General features: G+C 39.4%; 1 protein-coding gene across 1 annotated transcript in view; it reads left to right on the top strand.

The window, feature by feature from the left end:
- The window catches only part of trdn (triadin), a 507,565-nt gene that overhangs the window by 376,593 nt on the left and 112,044 nt on the right, over window positions 1-18,928 (top strand). Inside the window, exons 37-38 of the mRNA XM_073055375.1 lie at window positions 8,387-8,425; window positions 10,360-10,410. Coding sequence (XP_072911476.1) covers window positions 8,387-8,425; window positions 10,360-10,410 — 90 coding nt within the window. The remainder of the gene's footprint in view (window positions 1-8,386; window positions 8,426-10,359; window positions 10,411-18,928) is intronic.

Raw genomic sequence — 18,928 nt, forward strand, 5'->3', positions numbered from 1 at the left:
CTATTTCTATGTTCCCTCTCACCTGTTTAATGACAGCTTCTGTTCTCTTGGCCTAATAATGTCTCTCAGAGTCTCCACTCGTCCTCTGGACGTTGCTATTACTGGGGCTTGTTGCAGCTTCCTGATTTTCCTCATTTCCCCATTCCTGAAGCTATCATTGCTACTGACCCTTCCCTATCACAGGGCATTCTTTAAAATCTCATTTCTGAATTTACTCATACTGAAGATGGGAGCCAGAATGAGTTAAGGGCATCCTTTAACTTATATCTGCTCTTTGTTACTAAAGCAAGAGAAAATTCACAGGTAAGTGGAAGCCAATGGATGTGGCACATTTGGGTTTAATGTCAACGTCTCACAGTCCTTCGACTTGTCATGTGAATGTTGCTACCACTGGGGGTTGGTTTTTCCTGATATTCCCATTTCCTATTCCGGTAGCTTTCAGTGTTCCTATTGCCTGCTCCAAGTTGCCCTTCTCTGTCACTTTAAAGTGGCATTTCTGAATTTTCTTGAGAGCAAGCGGTTACACCCAGAACCCGTTTAATTAGGTATCTCCTGTACCTAATAAAGTGGCCACTGTGTATGTTTGTGATCTTCTGCTGCTGTAGCCCATCCACTTCAAAGTTTGATGTGCTTATGTTCAGAGAAGCTCCTCTGCACACCACTGTTTATTTGCGTTATAGTCACTTTCTTGTCAGCTTGAAGCAGTCTGGCCATTCTCCCCTGATCTCTCTCAAGTCATTTTCACCCACAAAACTACTGCTCCCTAGAAGTCTTTCTTTGTTTTTTCACACCATTCTCTGTAAACCCTAGAGACCCTTGTGCAAGAAAATCCCAGGAGATCAGCAGTTTCTGAGATACTTCAACCATCCCATCTGGCACCAACAAACATTCCATGAGCAAAGTCACTTAGATCACATTTCTTCCACACTCTGAAGTATGGTCTGAACAACTGAACCTCTTGACCATGTCTACGTGCTTGATGCATTCACTTGCTGCCATATAATTGGCTTTTAAGATATTTGCGTTAATGGGCAGGTGTACAGGTGTATCTAATAAAGTGGCCACAGAGCGTACAGTCATACATAAAATCAGCATTTAAACTGCAGGCATGGCATGGCACTTTGGTAATGATAACGTGGGTTCTCCTGCTGCTTAAACTGGGAACTGCAAACTATTTATCCTGACATCGATACTGGAAAAATGCTAGAATCTATTTTTTAAAAAGAAGAATAGGATAGTTGGAAAGTAATTGGATAGATCTAATATTTTGGATAGAGCAAGAGGCCCAGTGACTCCCCTCGCACCACCACACAGTCGTATCCAGGTTGGCAATTCCCAGAGTCAGAGGTCTTTGAAATCCAGAAGTTGAAGCACAGAGAATTGTGATAAGATGGGTCCTGGGATTGATACCAAGGTTGAAGCACGTAGGTTAAAGACTGAAGTCAAGTCTGGAGGTCAAGGTCCAGCATTCAAAGCCCCTGGGTCACATGTCTAGAAGTCAAAGGCTGACGTGTGTGAGTCTGAGAGTTCAGGTCATGGACTGGAGTGGGGAGGCTTGTTGTCTGTGAGACTGAGAGTGCAGGGTGAGTACATTGGAGGTGATCTACCCTGTGGTAGGAGGCCTGAGAGTGTGTGTGAGTGGGTGGGAAAGGGCCTGGTTTTGCTGTTGTTGTCTTGTTTTGTTGTTGTTTCTGCTTGTGTTGTTCTGCTGACCATGGTGGGCATGCTGTGTTGGTGCCAGAATGTGTGGTGACACTTGCAGGCTGCTCTCAACGCATCATAAGGTTGTGTTGGTTGTTAACGCAAACAGCACATTTCACTGTATGTTCTGATCATTGTACATGTGATAAATAAATGAATCTGGAAGAAACATCATGTTTAACAAATCTCAATAATATTCTGATGAGTGACATAGATAAGGGCAAACCAGTTGATGTGCTGTATATGAACTTTCAGAATCCCTTACACATTATTAAACAAATTTTTGTTGAAAAGATGGAATGAAGTGTGGATTGATTAATGGACAGGAGAAAGAGGACAGTTAATTGGTTAATGGACAGGAAACATCCATGTCCTTTATGGGCTGGGAGATGGCATACAGATGAATACTGTGACCCCAGATATTCATGTTCATGTCAATGATGAGAGGCCCAAACATATTTGATCCAAATTTGCAGATGATACAAATAAGGCTGGAGGAGTGAGTTGTCTAAAGATGCAAAGAAGCTGTAGGGAGGTTAAGTAAATGGGCAAGTACAAAGCATAATGAACGTTGAGTGGAAAAACAAGTGATGTCATTTGCTGGGGTTGGAAGAAGACAAAGAATGTTGAGCGGTGGAATCACCTGCTCTTGAATGTGGCCAAAACCAGGGAGAAGGCGATGGATTTTAGGAGGAAGAGGACTGTGACGAGTCATGCATACATTCTGGGAGAAGTTGCGGTGGAGATGCCTCTTATTGTTAGTGGGGAGGGGATCGTTGCTTGCTGCCACTTATGCTTGGGAGGGAGGGGAGCTGGGGGGACTTTGGAGTTTTTACATTTAACTGTCATTCATTCTTTGGGGCACTCCTCTGTTTTTGTGGATGTTTGCAAAGAAAAAGAATTTCAGGATGTGTATCATATACATTTCTCTGACATTAAATTGGACCTTTGAACCTTTGGTGAAGGAGAACAAACACCTGAGTGTTCATCTTGACAAGAGACTTGACTGGAAAACCAACAGCAAGGCTGTTTACTAGAAGGGGATGAGCAGACACTACTTTCTAAGGAAGCTGAGATCCTTCAGTGTGTGCAGCAGGATGTTGGAGATCTTTTACCGGTCTGTTGTAGAGAGTGCAGTCTTCTTTGCTGCTTTATGTTGGGGGAGCAGCATCGGTACTAGTGATGCAAAAATACTAAATAAACTCATCAGAAAGGTTGGATCCGTCCTTGGCTACAACCCGGATTCTTCTGAGTTAGTGGTAGAGAGAGGTCACTAAGCAAACTGTTAGCCACTATGGACAATCTAGCACATCCTCTCCATGACCTACTGAATAAGCAGTGGAGCACCCTTTCGAACAGACTCATTCAGCTCCACTGTCGCAAGGATTGTTACAGAAAATCTTTCCTACCAGATGCAATAAGCATATACAACAGTTCAAATCTGTGTGACAGGAGAACATACATCATATAACAATAATCTCTGTTTTATTATTTTGTACATTATTGTACATTGGTAAATTATTATTGTGCATGTTATTATTCCATATGTTATTATTAGTTAAGCCTGCACATGGCTAAGTGTGTTTTTAAATGTAGCTGCTGTGACGAAAGAATTTCCGACTGGGGATCAATAAAGTACTTATTATTATTATTAATTTATTTTACCTGGTAAGAAAATTGAAAAATATTGGTGCTCAAATGGACCTGGTGAACATGTACAATGATCATTAAAGAGAAATGTGTCGGTACAGGAAATGGGAAGATAAGTGGTGATCTCTTGTGATGCCATTTATAGTCAGAGAGCACTACAACTAAGACTATGACTATCAGTGGCTTCACAAGAGAATGCAGACACTGAATCTGGAGCAACAGACAATCTGCTGGAGGAACTCAGTGGAGGGAAATGGAGTCATCGACCCTCAGGATGCAATCCTGCATCAGGACTAGGGCGAAGCCCTGATGCAAGGTTTCGGCACAAAATATTCCTTCTCCCTCACAGATGCTGCTTGACCCACTGAGTTAGTGCAGCAGATTGCTTGTTGAGGCAAGTGGTATGCTGGCTTTTACTGCAAATAGTTTTCAAAACAAGAATAAAGTTCCGTTCTGGAATTATGTAGCATGTTATTGAGAAGTGTGCTTTGGAATTGCAGCTATACATATAGCACACTTACGTAATTGCAGTTATAACTGTGCTTGAACTTTCTGTGCTTTGTTCTTTCTCGTTGTTTTGTGTGCAGGGGCAGAGATTTGGGAGTCAATGTGTCTGTTCCATTTTTGTCCGTTTTTTTTAGTATGGGGAGGAGGGATTTGGAGGTTGATGATTGTGCTGCTGTTCTTTTCTTTCTTGGTTTTGTGACTATCTGGAGAAGAAGAATTTCAGAGTTGTATACTTTGATAATAAATGAACCTTCAAACATCTGATAGGGATGTCTTGAACATTTTGGACAAGTACCACTTCCTTATTTCAGGAAGGATATGAATATTATAGAGGGCCTGTTCAAAAATAAAAAGTAAATTTATTATCAAAGAATGTATGTGTCACTATATACTACCCTGAGATTCATTTTCTTTCAGGCTAACTGCCAGTAACTAATGCTGTTCTGCAGGGATCATCGTTGGGATCACTTCTTTTCATGTTTTATGATAATGATTTGGATGATGGAATTGATGGCTTTGTGACCAAGTTTACAGACAATACTAAGATAGGTGAAGGGGAAGGTAGCATTAAGGAAGCAGTAAGTCTTTAGAAGTACTTAGACAGATTAAAATTGGCAAAGAAGTGGAGATGGAATATAGTGTAGGGAAGTGTATGGTTATGCACTTTGGTAGAAGGAATAAAGACACAGACTATTTACTAAACATGGAAAAAATTCAAAAATCTGAGGTACAGAGGGACTTGGGAATCCTGGTACAGGATTCCCTAAAGGTTACCCTGCGGTTTGAGTCATAGAGTCATTGAAAAATACAGCACAGAAACAGGCCTTTTGGCCCATCTAGTCCATGCTAGGCCATTTAAACTGCTTGCTCTCATCAACCAGGATGGTAATAGTATGCATAGCCCTCTTTACTGTCCAAGACCTACCTAAACTTCCCTAAACTATCCAAACTATCCAAACATTGAAATCGAGTTCGCATGCACCACTTGTGCTGGCAGCTCATTCCATTATCTTACAACCCTCTGAGTGAAAAAGCTTCCCTTCATGTTCCCCTTAAATTTTTTATCTATCACCCTTAATATTTGACCTCTAGTCCCATCCAATCTCAGTGGAAAAAGCCTGCTTGCATTTACCCTATCTACACTCCTCATAATTTTGTATACCTCTATCAAATCTCCTCTCAACCCTAACTTATTCAACCTTACCATATAACTCAGGTCGATGGGCAATGGTAAAGAAGGCAAATACAATGGTAGTATTCATTTTGAAAGGACAGGAATACAAAAGCAAGGATATAATTCAGAGACTTTGTAAGGCATTGGTCAGACTGCACGGAGTATTATGAACAGTTTTAGACCCCTTATCTAAGAAGAGATGTGCTGGCATTGAGAGGGTCTAGAGAGGGTTCAGGGGAATGATTTCAGGAATGAAGGGGTTAATGTGTGAGGCGCGTTTGATGACTCTGGGCCTGTACTCACTGGAGTTTAGGAAAATGAAGGGGCTCTCATTGAAACCTATTGAATATTGAAATGCCTGGATAGAGTGGATGTGGAGAGGATGTTTCCTATAGGGTATATGTCTAGGACCAGAGGCCACATTCTCAGAATAGAAAGATATCCTTTAAAACGGAGATGAGGAGGAAATTCTTTCACCAGATGGTGTGTCAAATGTTAACAGGGAGAAGGGAGGACAATGGGGTTGAAAGGGATTATAAATGGCCTAATTCTGCTCCTATGTTTTATGGCATTGTGGTCTTTTGGTTTAAAAACTGCATACAGCCTGACAAACAATGTATAAAAGAAGTCAAACTATGCAAACAAAAAAAAATTAGTAATTAAATAATACTGAGGACTGTTGACCAAAGCAACTCTTTGGATTGGATAGAGGAACGAGTAAGCAGGCAGGGCTTAAACTTACTAGAATTAAGAAGAATGAAAGATGGTCTCTTAGAAATAAACAAAATCCTATATGGAGTTTCACAGAGTGGCTGCACGGATGATGCTTCTCCTTCCTGTGTCACACTCAAAGTAAGGAGTTAGTCATTCAGGACCAAGATAGAAAGAAATCTTTTCTCCAAAAGGATTCTGAGTCTGCAGTCAGTAAGCTTAGCTGGCTCACTGGCATATCCAGGTCTTTATAACATTGCCTGAGAGATCTGAGATCAACAAACACGAGTATAATAATTGAACATACCAAAGTGAGTTAAGGCATGATCTAAAGATTCATATGAATGTTAACACAGATTTTTATACCTGTAACTAAGGCTGCACTGGCTTTGACAGTTTAATTGATGTGGATGTGGAGAGGGTGTTTCCTATATGTTTCCTATATATATCTCTTGCCACTAGAAACATCTGTGTAATGTAGCTGAAATTCCTTGCTATTGAATTTTGCTAACAGGGTATTAAAACTACTGATTACTGACAAACATGGGAAACATAAGTTTACCAGCTTTGCTAAGCTTTCCTTCCTGCTAGTGCAAGATCTGTCTAAGGGATTGGATGTTCTTTCTTCTATGTTTAGAAATTATTCAATGATGTTAGAATCCGAAGGCATTTCTTGACTTCCATAAAAATTAAACCTATATTGCATTCAATTATGCAAAAAGATGAGCACATGGATAAAGTAAAGTTACTTGAGAGAATTACAGCAGAATTAATTGTGTCAGAGGTAAATATTTTGAGGGGGGCATTTTTCAAGGCCTGTTTGTATTCTGATATGTCTGTTCTCATCCGCTGGTTCTTAAATTTTGCCTTCACTCTCTTGTTGTGAAATGTCTACATGCTTCAACGTGCTATGTCAGCCAAAGTCACTGTGCAAACTTCAGTTGTAATAAGAAGGCTTCCACTACACCTCATTAGGACTTCAACTTGACAGAGTTTTCAATCAGATCATACCACTGATGCATTATTATTTGGTTTGTGTAGATGTCTCACCGGCATGTGAATCCCAGGGACACAGCTGCTAAGACAGAAATCTTGTTCCAAACACTTATCAGCTAACTTTCATATTTAAGAGTGTCATTCTTCCTGCCTTCAAATAAAAATAACTCAATAATTAAAAGTTAAATGTTAATAGATAATTATAGTATTACAATCTCTACTGATACATGGAAAACAGAAGTGTAGGTGCTGGAGTTGGAAACTAAAACAGAAAAGATGGAAGAACTCAGCCGGTCAGGCAGCATCTGTGGAAAGAGAAATCATTCAATGTTTCAGGTCAGTGACTCTTCCTCAGAACTGAATCCACTCTGACGTTTCTAACAGGTTTGCTTACCTTGAACAAGTGAATCTTCTCTCCCTCTGGTGAGATTTCCAGCAGTAGCAGTTGTGATGAAGAGTCACTGACCTGAAACTTTGACTGATCTCTCTTTCCTCAGCTGCTGATTTCTACCGGCATTTAGTGCATATGGATGGCAGATGAATCGTTGATGAGTGAGTGAATGGTGAACTGACAAACAAGAGGAGAAAGAAAGTATCAGTGCACATTTAGTGATTAATCGTGGGCCCTCTAGTGATGGGCTGAAGGACGTTTCAATGTGGTATGATTCTGCGACTGTACAACTTTTGAATCGCCATCATACAGGACTACAAGAGCTGCTGCTTATTGACTACAACATGTACATAAAGAGCAAGGATCTGACCTTAGACCATAAACATGAGGGAGTCTGCAGATGCTGGAAGTCCAAAGCAACACACACAAAATGCTGAGAAACTCCGACCTTGGATATTAATCTGATGGAATTAAATGAAATACTCAGATAGTCACATGAGTGAAGACATGTAGCAACTTGGTGCTCCAACAGGAGTCCCGCACACTTATTTAACGTAATTAGCATTAAAGGCCTTGTACATGTTCCTACATGCAAAGCTTCTTTCCGTAATGTTGTTTGGGTGAACAGAAAGTTTCATACATCTGCTTTTTACAATGTACAACTCATTCACAAGATTCACAAGACAAAGGAGCAGAAGTAGGCCATTCAGCCCATCGAGTCTGCTCTGCCACTCCACCATGAGCTATTCTCCCATCTAGTTCCAATTTCCGGCTTTTTCACCATATCCCTGGATACCCTGACTAATTAGATACCTATCAATCTCCTCCTTAAACACCCTCAATGAGCAGGCCTCCACAGCTGTATGTGGCAACGAATTCAATAAACCCATGACTGTCTGCTTAAAAAAATTTCTCCTCATCTCTGTTTTAAATGGGTACCCTCTAATTCTAAGAGTGTGGAATCTTGTCCTGGACTCACCCACCAAGGGAAACAGCCTTTCCACATCTACTCTGTCCAACCCTTTCACATTCAAAATGTTTCTATGAGATCCCCTCACATTCTTCTATACTCTAATGAATACAGTCCAAGAGCCAACAAACGCTCCTCATATGTTAGCCCCTGCATTCCAGGAATCATCCTCGTAAATCTTCTCTGAACTCTCTCCAATATGTACCCAAACCACAGTGAAATTTCTGTTTTCTGTGATATGGACATTTACAAATGAAAAATAATAAATTTTCTTTATGGCTTATAGAATCAAAGAAAGAAAAAACAAAGACTTCAAAAGAGAAAGGTGAGTTTTTAACTTACACACTTCTACGATAATGATAATATTTCAGAAACTAGAAGGAGCAACATAATGAGAAGTTCAAATAAATGCATAGAAAATGGATTTTGCTGCAACCTCTTTCTTGAAAAAGGGAGTAAATTCCAAATTAACCTTTTAAAGTCCATCGAAAATGAATTTTTTCACTTCTAGTGCTTAATCATTATAAAAAGTATACATCATAATAAATCAACAGGGCTCGGTGTTGGGACTGCTCCTTTATGTTAATGACTTGGATGATGGAATTGATGGCTGTGTGGTCAAGTTTGCAAATGATACAAAGATAGGTGGAGGGGCAGATGGTGTTGAGGAAGCAGGGAGACTGCAAAAATACTTGAAATACTTGTCGTGAATAAAGGAGAAAAATACAGCTCACTATAAAGGTGAAACACGGTATGTTTTTTTTTTCAGTTCACCCATCAAAAGACAAAGAAAAAAGTGGTTCTTTGCTGGCTATTGTAATGTTCAGGAAATTCTATATGTATGAAATGTCTTCTATTTTATGAATCGATTTGGCCAAAGATGCACTTTAGAACATATTGGTCACAAGTGCTCAAAGAGGCAAAATTTCTGGGAAAAGAAGGACTGCTCAATTTCCCTGCAGTCAGTTCATGCAGAGAGCTGGAATGGCTGAATTTCTATTATCCAACAGTTATCCAGTCCAACGTTCCTGTGAGGATCTTAACACTTCGATCCTTTGGGCCAGGTTCTGCTGCCATGAGTCTCCAACCAGGCCCACATCCTGTTCATTTCCTCAGCTGTTTAACTGATCATCAACATAAACTCTCTGTGATTCAGCCCTTCACTCATCCCTACCCTTAACCCTATCTGATCAAATCTATCCTTCAACCTCCGACTACCTTCCGTCTTCAACATGCCCAGGTGTATTTAGCGGAAACCAAAGGAGCTTCCAAAGGAGTCAGATCTTCTTTTAGCATATTCATAAAGTTATTTACAGGATCTGGACGAGGTCTGTATTTAATATTGCTCTCCAGTTGCCCCAGAACTGAGCATGATTAAAAGAAACTGAAGTTATTCATAAACTAGTTAATGTAAGGATTACAGGGTGCCTTTCTTGAGGACATCAGTAAACTAGATGGGTTTTACAATTAACCATTCATTTCATAGTTGCTGAGATTATGCTTTTACCCCAGATTTAAATTTGGATCTCAGAATCAATGGTTCTGAATTCTGGGAACTATTCTAGTAAGAGAACTGCTGCACTACTGTACAGTATGTCTGAGACATTGGACCCAGACACAACATTATCTGTCTTTTGTCGATAGCAAGAAGTGTGCAGTTGCCATGATGAAAAAACACACGAAAGTCTGCAGGTGCTGGAAATCCAAAGCAACACACACAAAATGTTGAAGGAACTCATCAAGTCAGACAGCATCTATGGAAACAAATAAGCAGTCGGTGTTTTGCGTCGAGACCCTTCTTCAGGACTTCCTCAAGTGCCTGGGAAATTCATAAGCAAACTTTTAGAATTCTTTACCTAAGCTTCCATGCCACATGATCTCTCTTTCAATTAAAATTTTCCTTCAAAATCAAATCTTTGTACCAACTCCGTGCTGTTTGGCTTAGTACTTCACTGGGTGCTTTGGTATCATGTTCTGTAATATAATGATCTACAGGATATTTTAATGTTAGTGGTGTCATCTTCAAGTGCAGCTTGTTTTATATTGTACAGAATAATCTGTGTAAGAATAGAGCTCCTGAAAATTCTAGTTGCACAATTTAATATTTTTCTATTTTCTTAAATGTGTATTAAAATTTTCCTCAGGCCTGAGTACCCCAAAAATTACACTGAGATCAAATTTGGATAGTCAGCTGTATTGTCAGACAATTGAGTATTATGCGCGTTACTTGTATAACTCGTAACAATAATTTATTTGCAGAAATTGAAAAAGAAAAGCAAAGAAAGCCTTCAACCAAGCCAAAGGCGAAAGGTAAAAAAGTTTATTTTGCAACTGCAGAAAAGCTTTCCTCGATTTCGGGTTTATGAACATGTGGTGTAGATGAGCAGCTACGCAAAGCCTGCCCTGTACCACGAGAACAGAACACCATAGCTAGGTCCTTCATCTTCCCTGCCCAACCAACGACAAATACAAAGGCTGTTCAGGACCAGCGTGAGAACTGGCAGATGGTTTTCAATGCAAACAAGTGTGGGGTGTTGCACTTTGGGAGGACAAAGCAGGGTAGGTCTTACATAGAGGCACTGAGGAGTGTTATGGAACAGAGGGGTCCAGGAATACAGATCCATAATTCCTTGGAAATGTCATCACAAATAGATAGGGTCATAAAGAAAGCTTTTGACATATTAGCCTTTAAAAATCAATGTATTCAGTAAAAGAGATAAGATATGTTGAAGTTGTATAATACATTGTTGAGGTCTAACTTGGAGTACTGTGTGCAATTCTAGTCACCTACCAACAGGAAAGATATCAATAAAATTGAAAGAGTACAGAGAAAGCATACCACCAAATCCACAAAGTAAGCAATAACTATCTTAGACTAAAGATGTGTGTACAAGGAAAACAGCTTTAGTGCATTTAGATATGAATTAATTTTGCAATTGTTATGCTTTCTGATTTAAATGTCAACAATACATTACATAATGAATAAACTCTTCTCGGGCTTCCAGCCAGATACAGGTATTGATTATAAACAATGTTTTGATGACGAACTCTGCCATTTTCATCAGGGTATCTGTACCCGTCTGGAAGCCCGAGAAGAGTTTATTTGTCATATTCAGCGGGAAAGCACTAGATTCTTTTTCAATCCATTAACATGTTTGTAATACATCAGAAGAAATATGAAAGTGAAAGATTCAACAAATGATTTGTGATGCAATGTCCCAGAAAGCTCTCTGTTTAATGATAAAAGATTAGCTTTATTTGTCATATTTACTCTACTGCAAAACATTGACACATATAGTGAGATTTATCATTTGCATCAATGACCAACATAGTCCAAGGATTGGGCTGGGGCAGCCTGCAAGTGTCACCATGCTCACCATCATAGCATGCCCACAACTCACTAACCCTAACCATCCGTACTTTGGGATATGGGAGGAAACCAGAGCATTCAATGGAGGAAACCAATGTATTCACAAGAAGAATGTACATACTCTTTACAGACAGCGATGGGAATTGAACACCAATCAGTTAACATGTATGCCTGCCTGTTATGCTACTAGTGTTTAGGACAGCAGTGAAGGTCCTCCATCTCTGGCGGAGCTCAGGACTCCTTTCATCATGTCAGTAGCTTCCTCTTGGTTTTCACCACTGTCAGTCATGCACGTCCTGGGTGGAGACCATCACACTCAGATGTAGAAGGATTCCTCATTGCTGTTTCTGTAACAATTTTGTTTTACTAGTTAGGGTTGTTAGTCCTGAGATGAACCCTGAACCTGGAGGACTGGTGAGCCACTCTTAGTCTGTCCTCTACCCTTTGGTATGTTTGGCATGGTGACCCTACCAAGACCATAAGCATAAAGCCCTGACTCCAGCCAATATAGCTCACCAGGTCATTGAGGGATGCAAGCCTCCAAACCATGATGAGGCTGTGGTCCTTTGGGAGGGATCAATGATCACTGGTACTTTCAAGCAACTGTGCTAACCACTACACTACCATGTTGCCCATCTTGGCTACCCATCCTCACCATTTAATTTGATAGTTCAGTGTGGAAATAGATTTGTCCTCTTTTATCATATTTAAAGTATCTCAGACATATAAAAGTACAATATTAATAGTGGAAGAAGGATATAATGATGCTGAGAGTCATTTTTAAGATACTGACATCGCACCATTTGTGCTTGACGTAGAATATTAAATGGCTTGGTACATGTCCATTTGATACTCTGCCTCTGTTGGTTTCCAAAGCTCACAATTGATTGACATGATGTACTGTTTAAAAAGAGATATGGTTCCATTCAGAATAACCTACTTATGACAGTAATCTCAGATGTACAGACAAATTATTTAAATATTCAAGCAAAAAGGGTCCTTCAGTCCATCTCTTGATTTATTTTTAATTGCATTAAATCGTATTATTTGCCTTTCTCAAGAGGACAAGTAATTGACTGAGTTTGTATAGAATCATCCTTCCATATAATTATCTAGCATCAAAGAGGAGTTGAAGGTGCTTGTACGTTATAGCAACAGTCAAGTTAACAATGATCCTGTAATTCATTCTTGGCAATGTGCAAGCTCTTATTCTTACAGTCTAATGAATGCACACCCATTTTGATCCATTTGCGTTGCTTCTGAAGGAAGTTGGTTTGATAAAACTCCATTGTTTGATCTTAAAAAAAGTATTAAAAGGGAAACCAAAAGAGCAACATTATTAGAGATTGAAAGATCGCTCTTTCGAGTTTTCAAGCACTCTTAACCTGTATAACAACTTGTAAGCAAATGAAGGTGGAATAATCGTTGTGCACTTAATATTTCAGTAGTATTTGGATAATCTTTTGATTAAGCATTCTTGTTCATTTAACTAATTCAATGAGGGTTAAATGTAAAAATTGGTGAATTGCATACGTCAGGATGCCTCCACACAGATATGTGTATGCTTTGCTTAAAGTGAAAAACAACAGAAGTTGTAATATTGTCTGATTCAAGCACAACAATCAGGAGTCTAAAAGATTTACATTCAGAGGCAAGACCAGAAATTACGTCTGAGATAATACAAAACTTATTTGGACTTAAAGTGAAGTCTATGTTTGATGTGGATTCCAGCACATGTTGGATTAGAAGGAATAGGCAAGCAAATAAATTAGGAAAGGAGGGAACTAGACAAGAAGTGGACATTCAAATAAATCACAGTAAAGGAGAAATGAAAAGCATTATTACAAGTGAAATCAAAAAATAGTGGAGAAAACAATGGGATGAAGAGTGAACAGGAAGTCATCTTTATAATATCTAGAAAGATATCTAGGTTGAAGAATGCAAAAAAGAGCAGGAGGGAGGAGGTGATGATATCATTAGAAGGGAAAAGATGAAATATGAAAGCAAGCAATGTCGGTAGAGATGCACCTACCTCATACACCAGAAGGAGACCATGAACATGTTCAGATTCAGATTTATTGATGGTGGAGGCTAAAACATTAGGGGTATTTAAGAGCCTCTTGGACAGGCACATGGATGAAAGAAAAATGGAGGGCTATGGGGTAGTGTGGGTTTAGGACTTTTTTTTAAGGATTATATGGGTCGGCACAACATGGAGGGCTGAAGGGCCTGTACTGTGCTGTAATGTTCTATGTTCTATGGTAAGCCGGCAAATAATATCAAAGCAGATAGTAAAAGTGTTTTCAAGTATGTTAAAAATAAAAGAGAAATGAGTGTGGAAATAGAACCACTAGAAAATGAGACAGGAGAAATAATAACAGAGGACAAGGAGATGGCTGCTGAACTAAATGAGTATTTTGCATCAGTCTTCACTGTGGAAGGCACTAGCAGTATGCCTGATGTAGTGTGTGAAGGAAGAGAAGGGGGTGCAGTTACTGTTACAAGAGAGAAGGTGCTCAAAAAGCTGAAAGACCTAAAGGTACATAAGTCACTCAGACCAGAGGAACTGCACCCCAGAGTTCTGAAACAGGTAGTGTTAGAGATAGTGGTGGCATTAGAAATGATCTTTCAAAATTCATTGGTCTCTAGCATGGTGCCAGAGGACTGGAAAATTGCAAATGTCACTCCACTCTTTCAGAAAGGAGGAAGGCAGCAGAAAGGAAATTATAAACCAGTTAGCCTGACCTTGCTGGTTGAGAAGATGTTAGAATCGATTGTTAAGGATGAGGTGATGGAGTACTTGGTAACACAGGATAAGATAGTACAAAGTCAGCATGGTTCCCTTCAGGGAAAATCCTGCCTAATGAACCTGTTGGAATTCTTTGAGAGATTACAAGTACGATAGATAAAGGGGATGCAGTGGATGCTGTATGTTTGGACTTTCTGAAGGCCTTTGACAAGGTGCCACACATGAGGCTGCTTACTAAATTAAGAGCCTATGGTATTACAGTAAAGTTACTAACAAGGTTAGAGCATTGGCTAATTGGTAGGAGGCAGCGAGTAGAGCTAAAAGGATCCTTTTCTGGTTCGCTGCCAGTGACTAGTGGTGTTCCGCAGGGGTCGGTGTTGGGACCATTTCATTTTATGCTGTATATAAATGACTTAGATGTTGAAAGGCCTGGACAGAGTAGATGTGGAAAGGATGTTTCCCATGGTGGGAGAGTCTAGGACAAGAGGCCACAGCCTCAGGATAGAGGGGTGCCCTTTATAAATAAAGATGCAGAGAAATTTCTTTAGCCAAAGGGTGCTGAATTTGTGGAATTTGTTGCCACATGCAGCTGTGGAGGCCAGGTCATTGGGTATATTTAAGGCAGAGATTGATAGGTTCTTGATTGGACATGGCATCAAAGGTTACAGGGAGAAGGCCAGGAAATGGGGTTGAGGAAGAGATAGAAAAAAAAGGATGAGCCATGATTGAATGACAGAGCAGAATCAGTGGGCCAGATAGCCTAATTCTGCTCCTATGTCTTATGGTTTTATGGTCTTATGTTGATATTGAGGTTTGGACACACAAAGTTAAATAGTAGATTGTTTTTAATGAAACACAATAATGGGAGATGTGAGTATTGTCATCAACAATTAACTGTTGCGCAGGTACTGGTGAAGGGTCAAAGGTATAATCAAGAGGGACGATAGTTGATTTTAAAGTTATCAGGGAATAAAATACAGTTTAACATTAATAATGTTTTGCTGAATGGATCATAGGATTATTGATTCCTTCAGAATACAAGTCTTTTTTATAGAATTTAGTACAAATATAAATATATAGGATTTCAAAATCCTGACCCACACTGCAGTACAGAAGGTGGTGGTAATGCACCTTAAGGCTGTTTGCCAACCTCCATAAAACCTCAGAAGAAGAAGGGGAAAAGTAAAAATGGAACTAAGACATGCATTCCCGGCTACATGTTTTATTTCAATGAATTTTACGCTTTGGACTACAAAACAGTACAATGGCGATGAGGAAGTTTTAAACAAGCCCAAGATGACCATCTACCTGTTGAAGCACAGCAAGATGTTTGAGTTAATAAAATCGCAGCACTTTCTTTGTCTTTGATAGAATGGCATTTCTAAGTAACTAAACTGTAGCTTACAGATCTCCAACTAAGACTATATACTGGATAAAAGATAACTCCTGTGGGAATAACATCCATAACAGTGAAATACCACAACCAACAAGCCACATTGGGCTTGTACGTGGTAAAAACAGTCGGTCCAGTATTTTGGTGGGGCTGGTGGGGGGGGGGGTGATTTGGTGTTCGATTGCCTAAGACAACAACAGCTTGATTGGAAATGCAGCCACCGTATGCATGTCATGTTCTCTCCAGCAATAGAGTCAACTGAAAGCAAATTAAGAAAGGTGTTAGATGATGCCACAGAGGTGTCTAAGGATGGCACTGGAACACTCAAACATATCAAGGGTAAAATAATGTTAAATGAAAATGCCACGCCCAAGTTTTGCAAAACACATCTGCTTCCTTGTACCATCCATGATAAAGTAGCCAATGAGCTAGATTGCATGGAGGTTGCAGGAATTCTTTCCAAGCTTGAGTGGAGACCGTGAGCAAATTCTTTGGTCCCATTAGCCAAGAAGAATGGGTCTTTCAGGATCTGTGGCGATTTTAGTGTCACTATCAACCCAGTACTGAGAGTAGGTCAATATCCTCTGTCCAGGTTAGGGGATATTTTTGCAAACCTTTCTGGAGGGGAACACCTCAGCAAAGTGGATTTAGCTGACGCTTACTTATAGATGGAGATGGAAGAAGAGTCTAAAGCACTTCTCACCCTAAATACTCACAAAGGGCTTTATCGTTATAATGGCCCATTTCTGGAGTAGCATCTGCAACTGCACTCTGGCAGGAAGCTCTGGACCCGGTGCTGTAAGGCTGCCCAGGCTCTCAGTGCTACCTGGTTGACATTGTTGTAACTGGTGAGGATGACAAGGAACATCTCCAAAATCTCAAGACAGTGATAAAAAGATTAGAAGATTATGGGCCCTAGCACAATGCAGCAAATGTGAATTCTTTAAACTACGGTAAGCGTCACTTACTGTGGTCACACTATTGACACACAAGCATTACACAAGGGTACTGAGAAAATACACTCAGTGGCGGATGCCCCAAGGCCAAAGGACATGTCACAGTAGTGGTCCTTTTTGGGATTTGTCAACTACTCTAACAGGTTCCTGTCAAATCTGACTATGGAGCTCCATCCCTTGAACTCATTACTACAGACTGGGGAGAAATATACAAAGCAGTGAGAGGTAGCTTTCCAAAAGGTAAAGGAAATGGTGATGTCACACACTGTACTCATACATCATGATCCACATCGTCCAGTGAAGTTTGCCAAGTACTGTTCAGGAAAGGTGTCTGGAGCTATCAAACCAATTCCTGCAATCTTAGAGTCAACTCCTACAACCACCATGGAGGAAGCCCACAAATTGAGATTGCTTCAGAGGCACAAGACTCAACACACACACACACACACACACATATATTCTATATGTTATTGTAACTATATTCTGTGATTAGGCTTTTTTGTTCATTTAAATAATTTATTACAGGTTATATGTAAAAATAAATGAATTGCATATGTTTTGATGCTACTATGCGATAAGTTCACACCTCACTTAAAGTAAAAACAGAACTAAGTCACACATTCCCAGCTCAATTAATTTTATGTTTTGGAATTACAACACTTGACAATTATCCCCTTTGTTCTCATGCTAGGAATACTTCTATTATTTATTGCACCATTGAGTTTATGTTAATTCTGTTTGTGATATGAAAAAATATGTTTAAATCACATTGAATACAGAAAGAGGTCATTGTCTTTGTGACAAATCTCTGAAAGACAATCTGTTTCTTGCAATTCATGTATTAATTTTCCAGCCCATGTTTACTGTCAGCAAGTCCTTCTGCCGAAGATCATTTCAATGAAACTGAGGCAATATTCCATGGAGTGCTTTATTGGATAACACCAGTGTATTTAGGAGGTTGTGGTTCATCATCAGGATCTGTTGCAGATGAAATGTACGGTACCTGAATACTAACTAAACACTAGATGCAGCCCCTGATGGGAACAAGCTCATTGTGCACTTACACTGCAGAAGTTTCTATTATGTTTGTAATTATTTCATTAAATGTACAAAAGGGGCTTACAACTGAAAAGTGCTCATTATTGCTAATCGAAATAGGAGTACCTGTTTATGCATTACAGAAGTTACAAGGATAGCGTGACCATCTGCCAGGAGTGGAGGTAGAGGCAAATGTGTTTGGCACATTGAAGAATCTCTTAGATAGGCACATGGGTGAAAGCAAAATGGAGGGCTAAGTGGGAGGGAAGGGTTAGATTGAGTTTAGAGTAGGTTAATGGCTCGGCACAATATTGTGGGGCTGAAGGGACTATACTGTTCTATGTTTCTAGGTTCGTCTGTAATTGCAATGTTCAAATGGACATACTATCCATATTAATTTTTGTCAAGTTGCAGAATTACCGCACACACCAAGTGTCCCACATTTCTTTGTCTTTTCATAATTTATTGCTCGATTATAAATAATTTTAACATAGTTGATGAATAATTTATATTAGCCTTGTGTTAAAATGAGATTATATTTGTAATTCAGCATTTTTTATTTATCAAGGTTTAAAATCATCCATAGAGGGTCTGGCTATTGACCAGTGATATATATTGAAGAGGGTGATGATGTAGCTAATCCACCCTAATTAAACCAATAGCACAGCCTCTCATGTCACAATGGTGCTAAATTCTAGATTGTATATTAGAAATAGATATACTTTCATGGGAGATCTTCACTGGTACGCAAATGACTTTCTGGATAAAGCATCAAATATCATTCATTAGCTATGTGCCATGACATGGTCTTTTCATGACCATAATTCCTGTTGGCACCACAAACATAAATTGTCTAAATATATTGGATATTTTCTTTCCTATATTAAGTGCAACATTAGATCCCATTTGTAACGATGATCCCTATTATTCTCAATGCGAATCTCATAAAAATCCGCTCATCGTATCACAGATCAGGTATTTTTTTAGGAAGTATTGTCCCCTCCCCCACAGTGTAAAAAGGATGATACTAAAAATGATGAAAGCATAAATGTGAAATGTCTCAATGTGTCCTCCTGATCTCCGTGATTCAATTCCCACCTGTCTTATTGAACCTTTTCTCCAAATCAGCAGCTTTCTGCTGTATTTCAATGAGAACTGCTGCCAAATTAAGGAGTTAGTCGTGAAAGGGCCACAGACACCAGTAGGAAAAGATAGAATGAAATGCTGATTATTCAAAAATAAGGATAAGGCTTTGAATTGGTGGCAATATATACTCATAATTATATTTGTTTGTTTTAACATTGTATTTGAGTTTATGCAAC

Source organism: Hemitrygon akajei, chromosome 9 (assembly GCF_048418815.1).
Source record: "Hemitrygon akajei chromosome 9, sHemAka1.3, whole genome shotgun sequence".
Lineage (NCBI taxonomy): Eukaryota > Metazoa > Chordata > Chondrichthyes > Myliobatiformes > Dasyatidae > Hemitrygon > Hemitrygon akajei.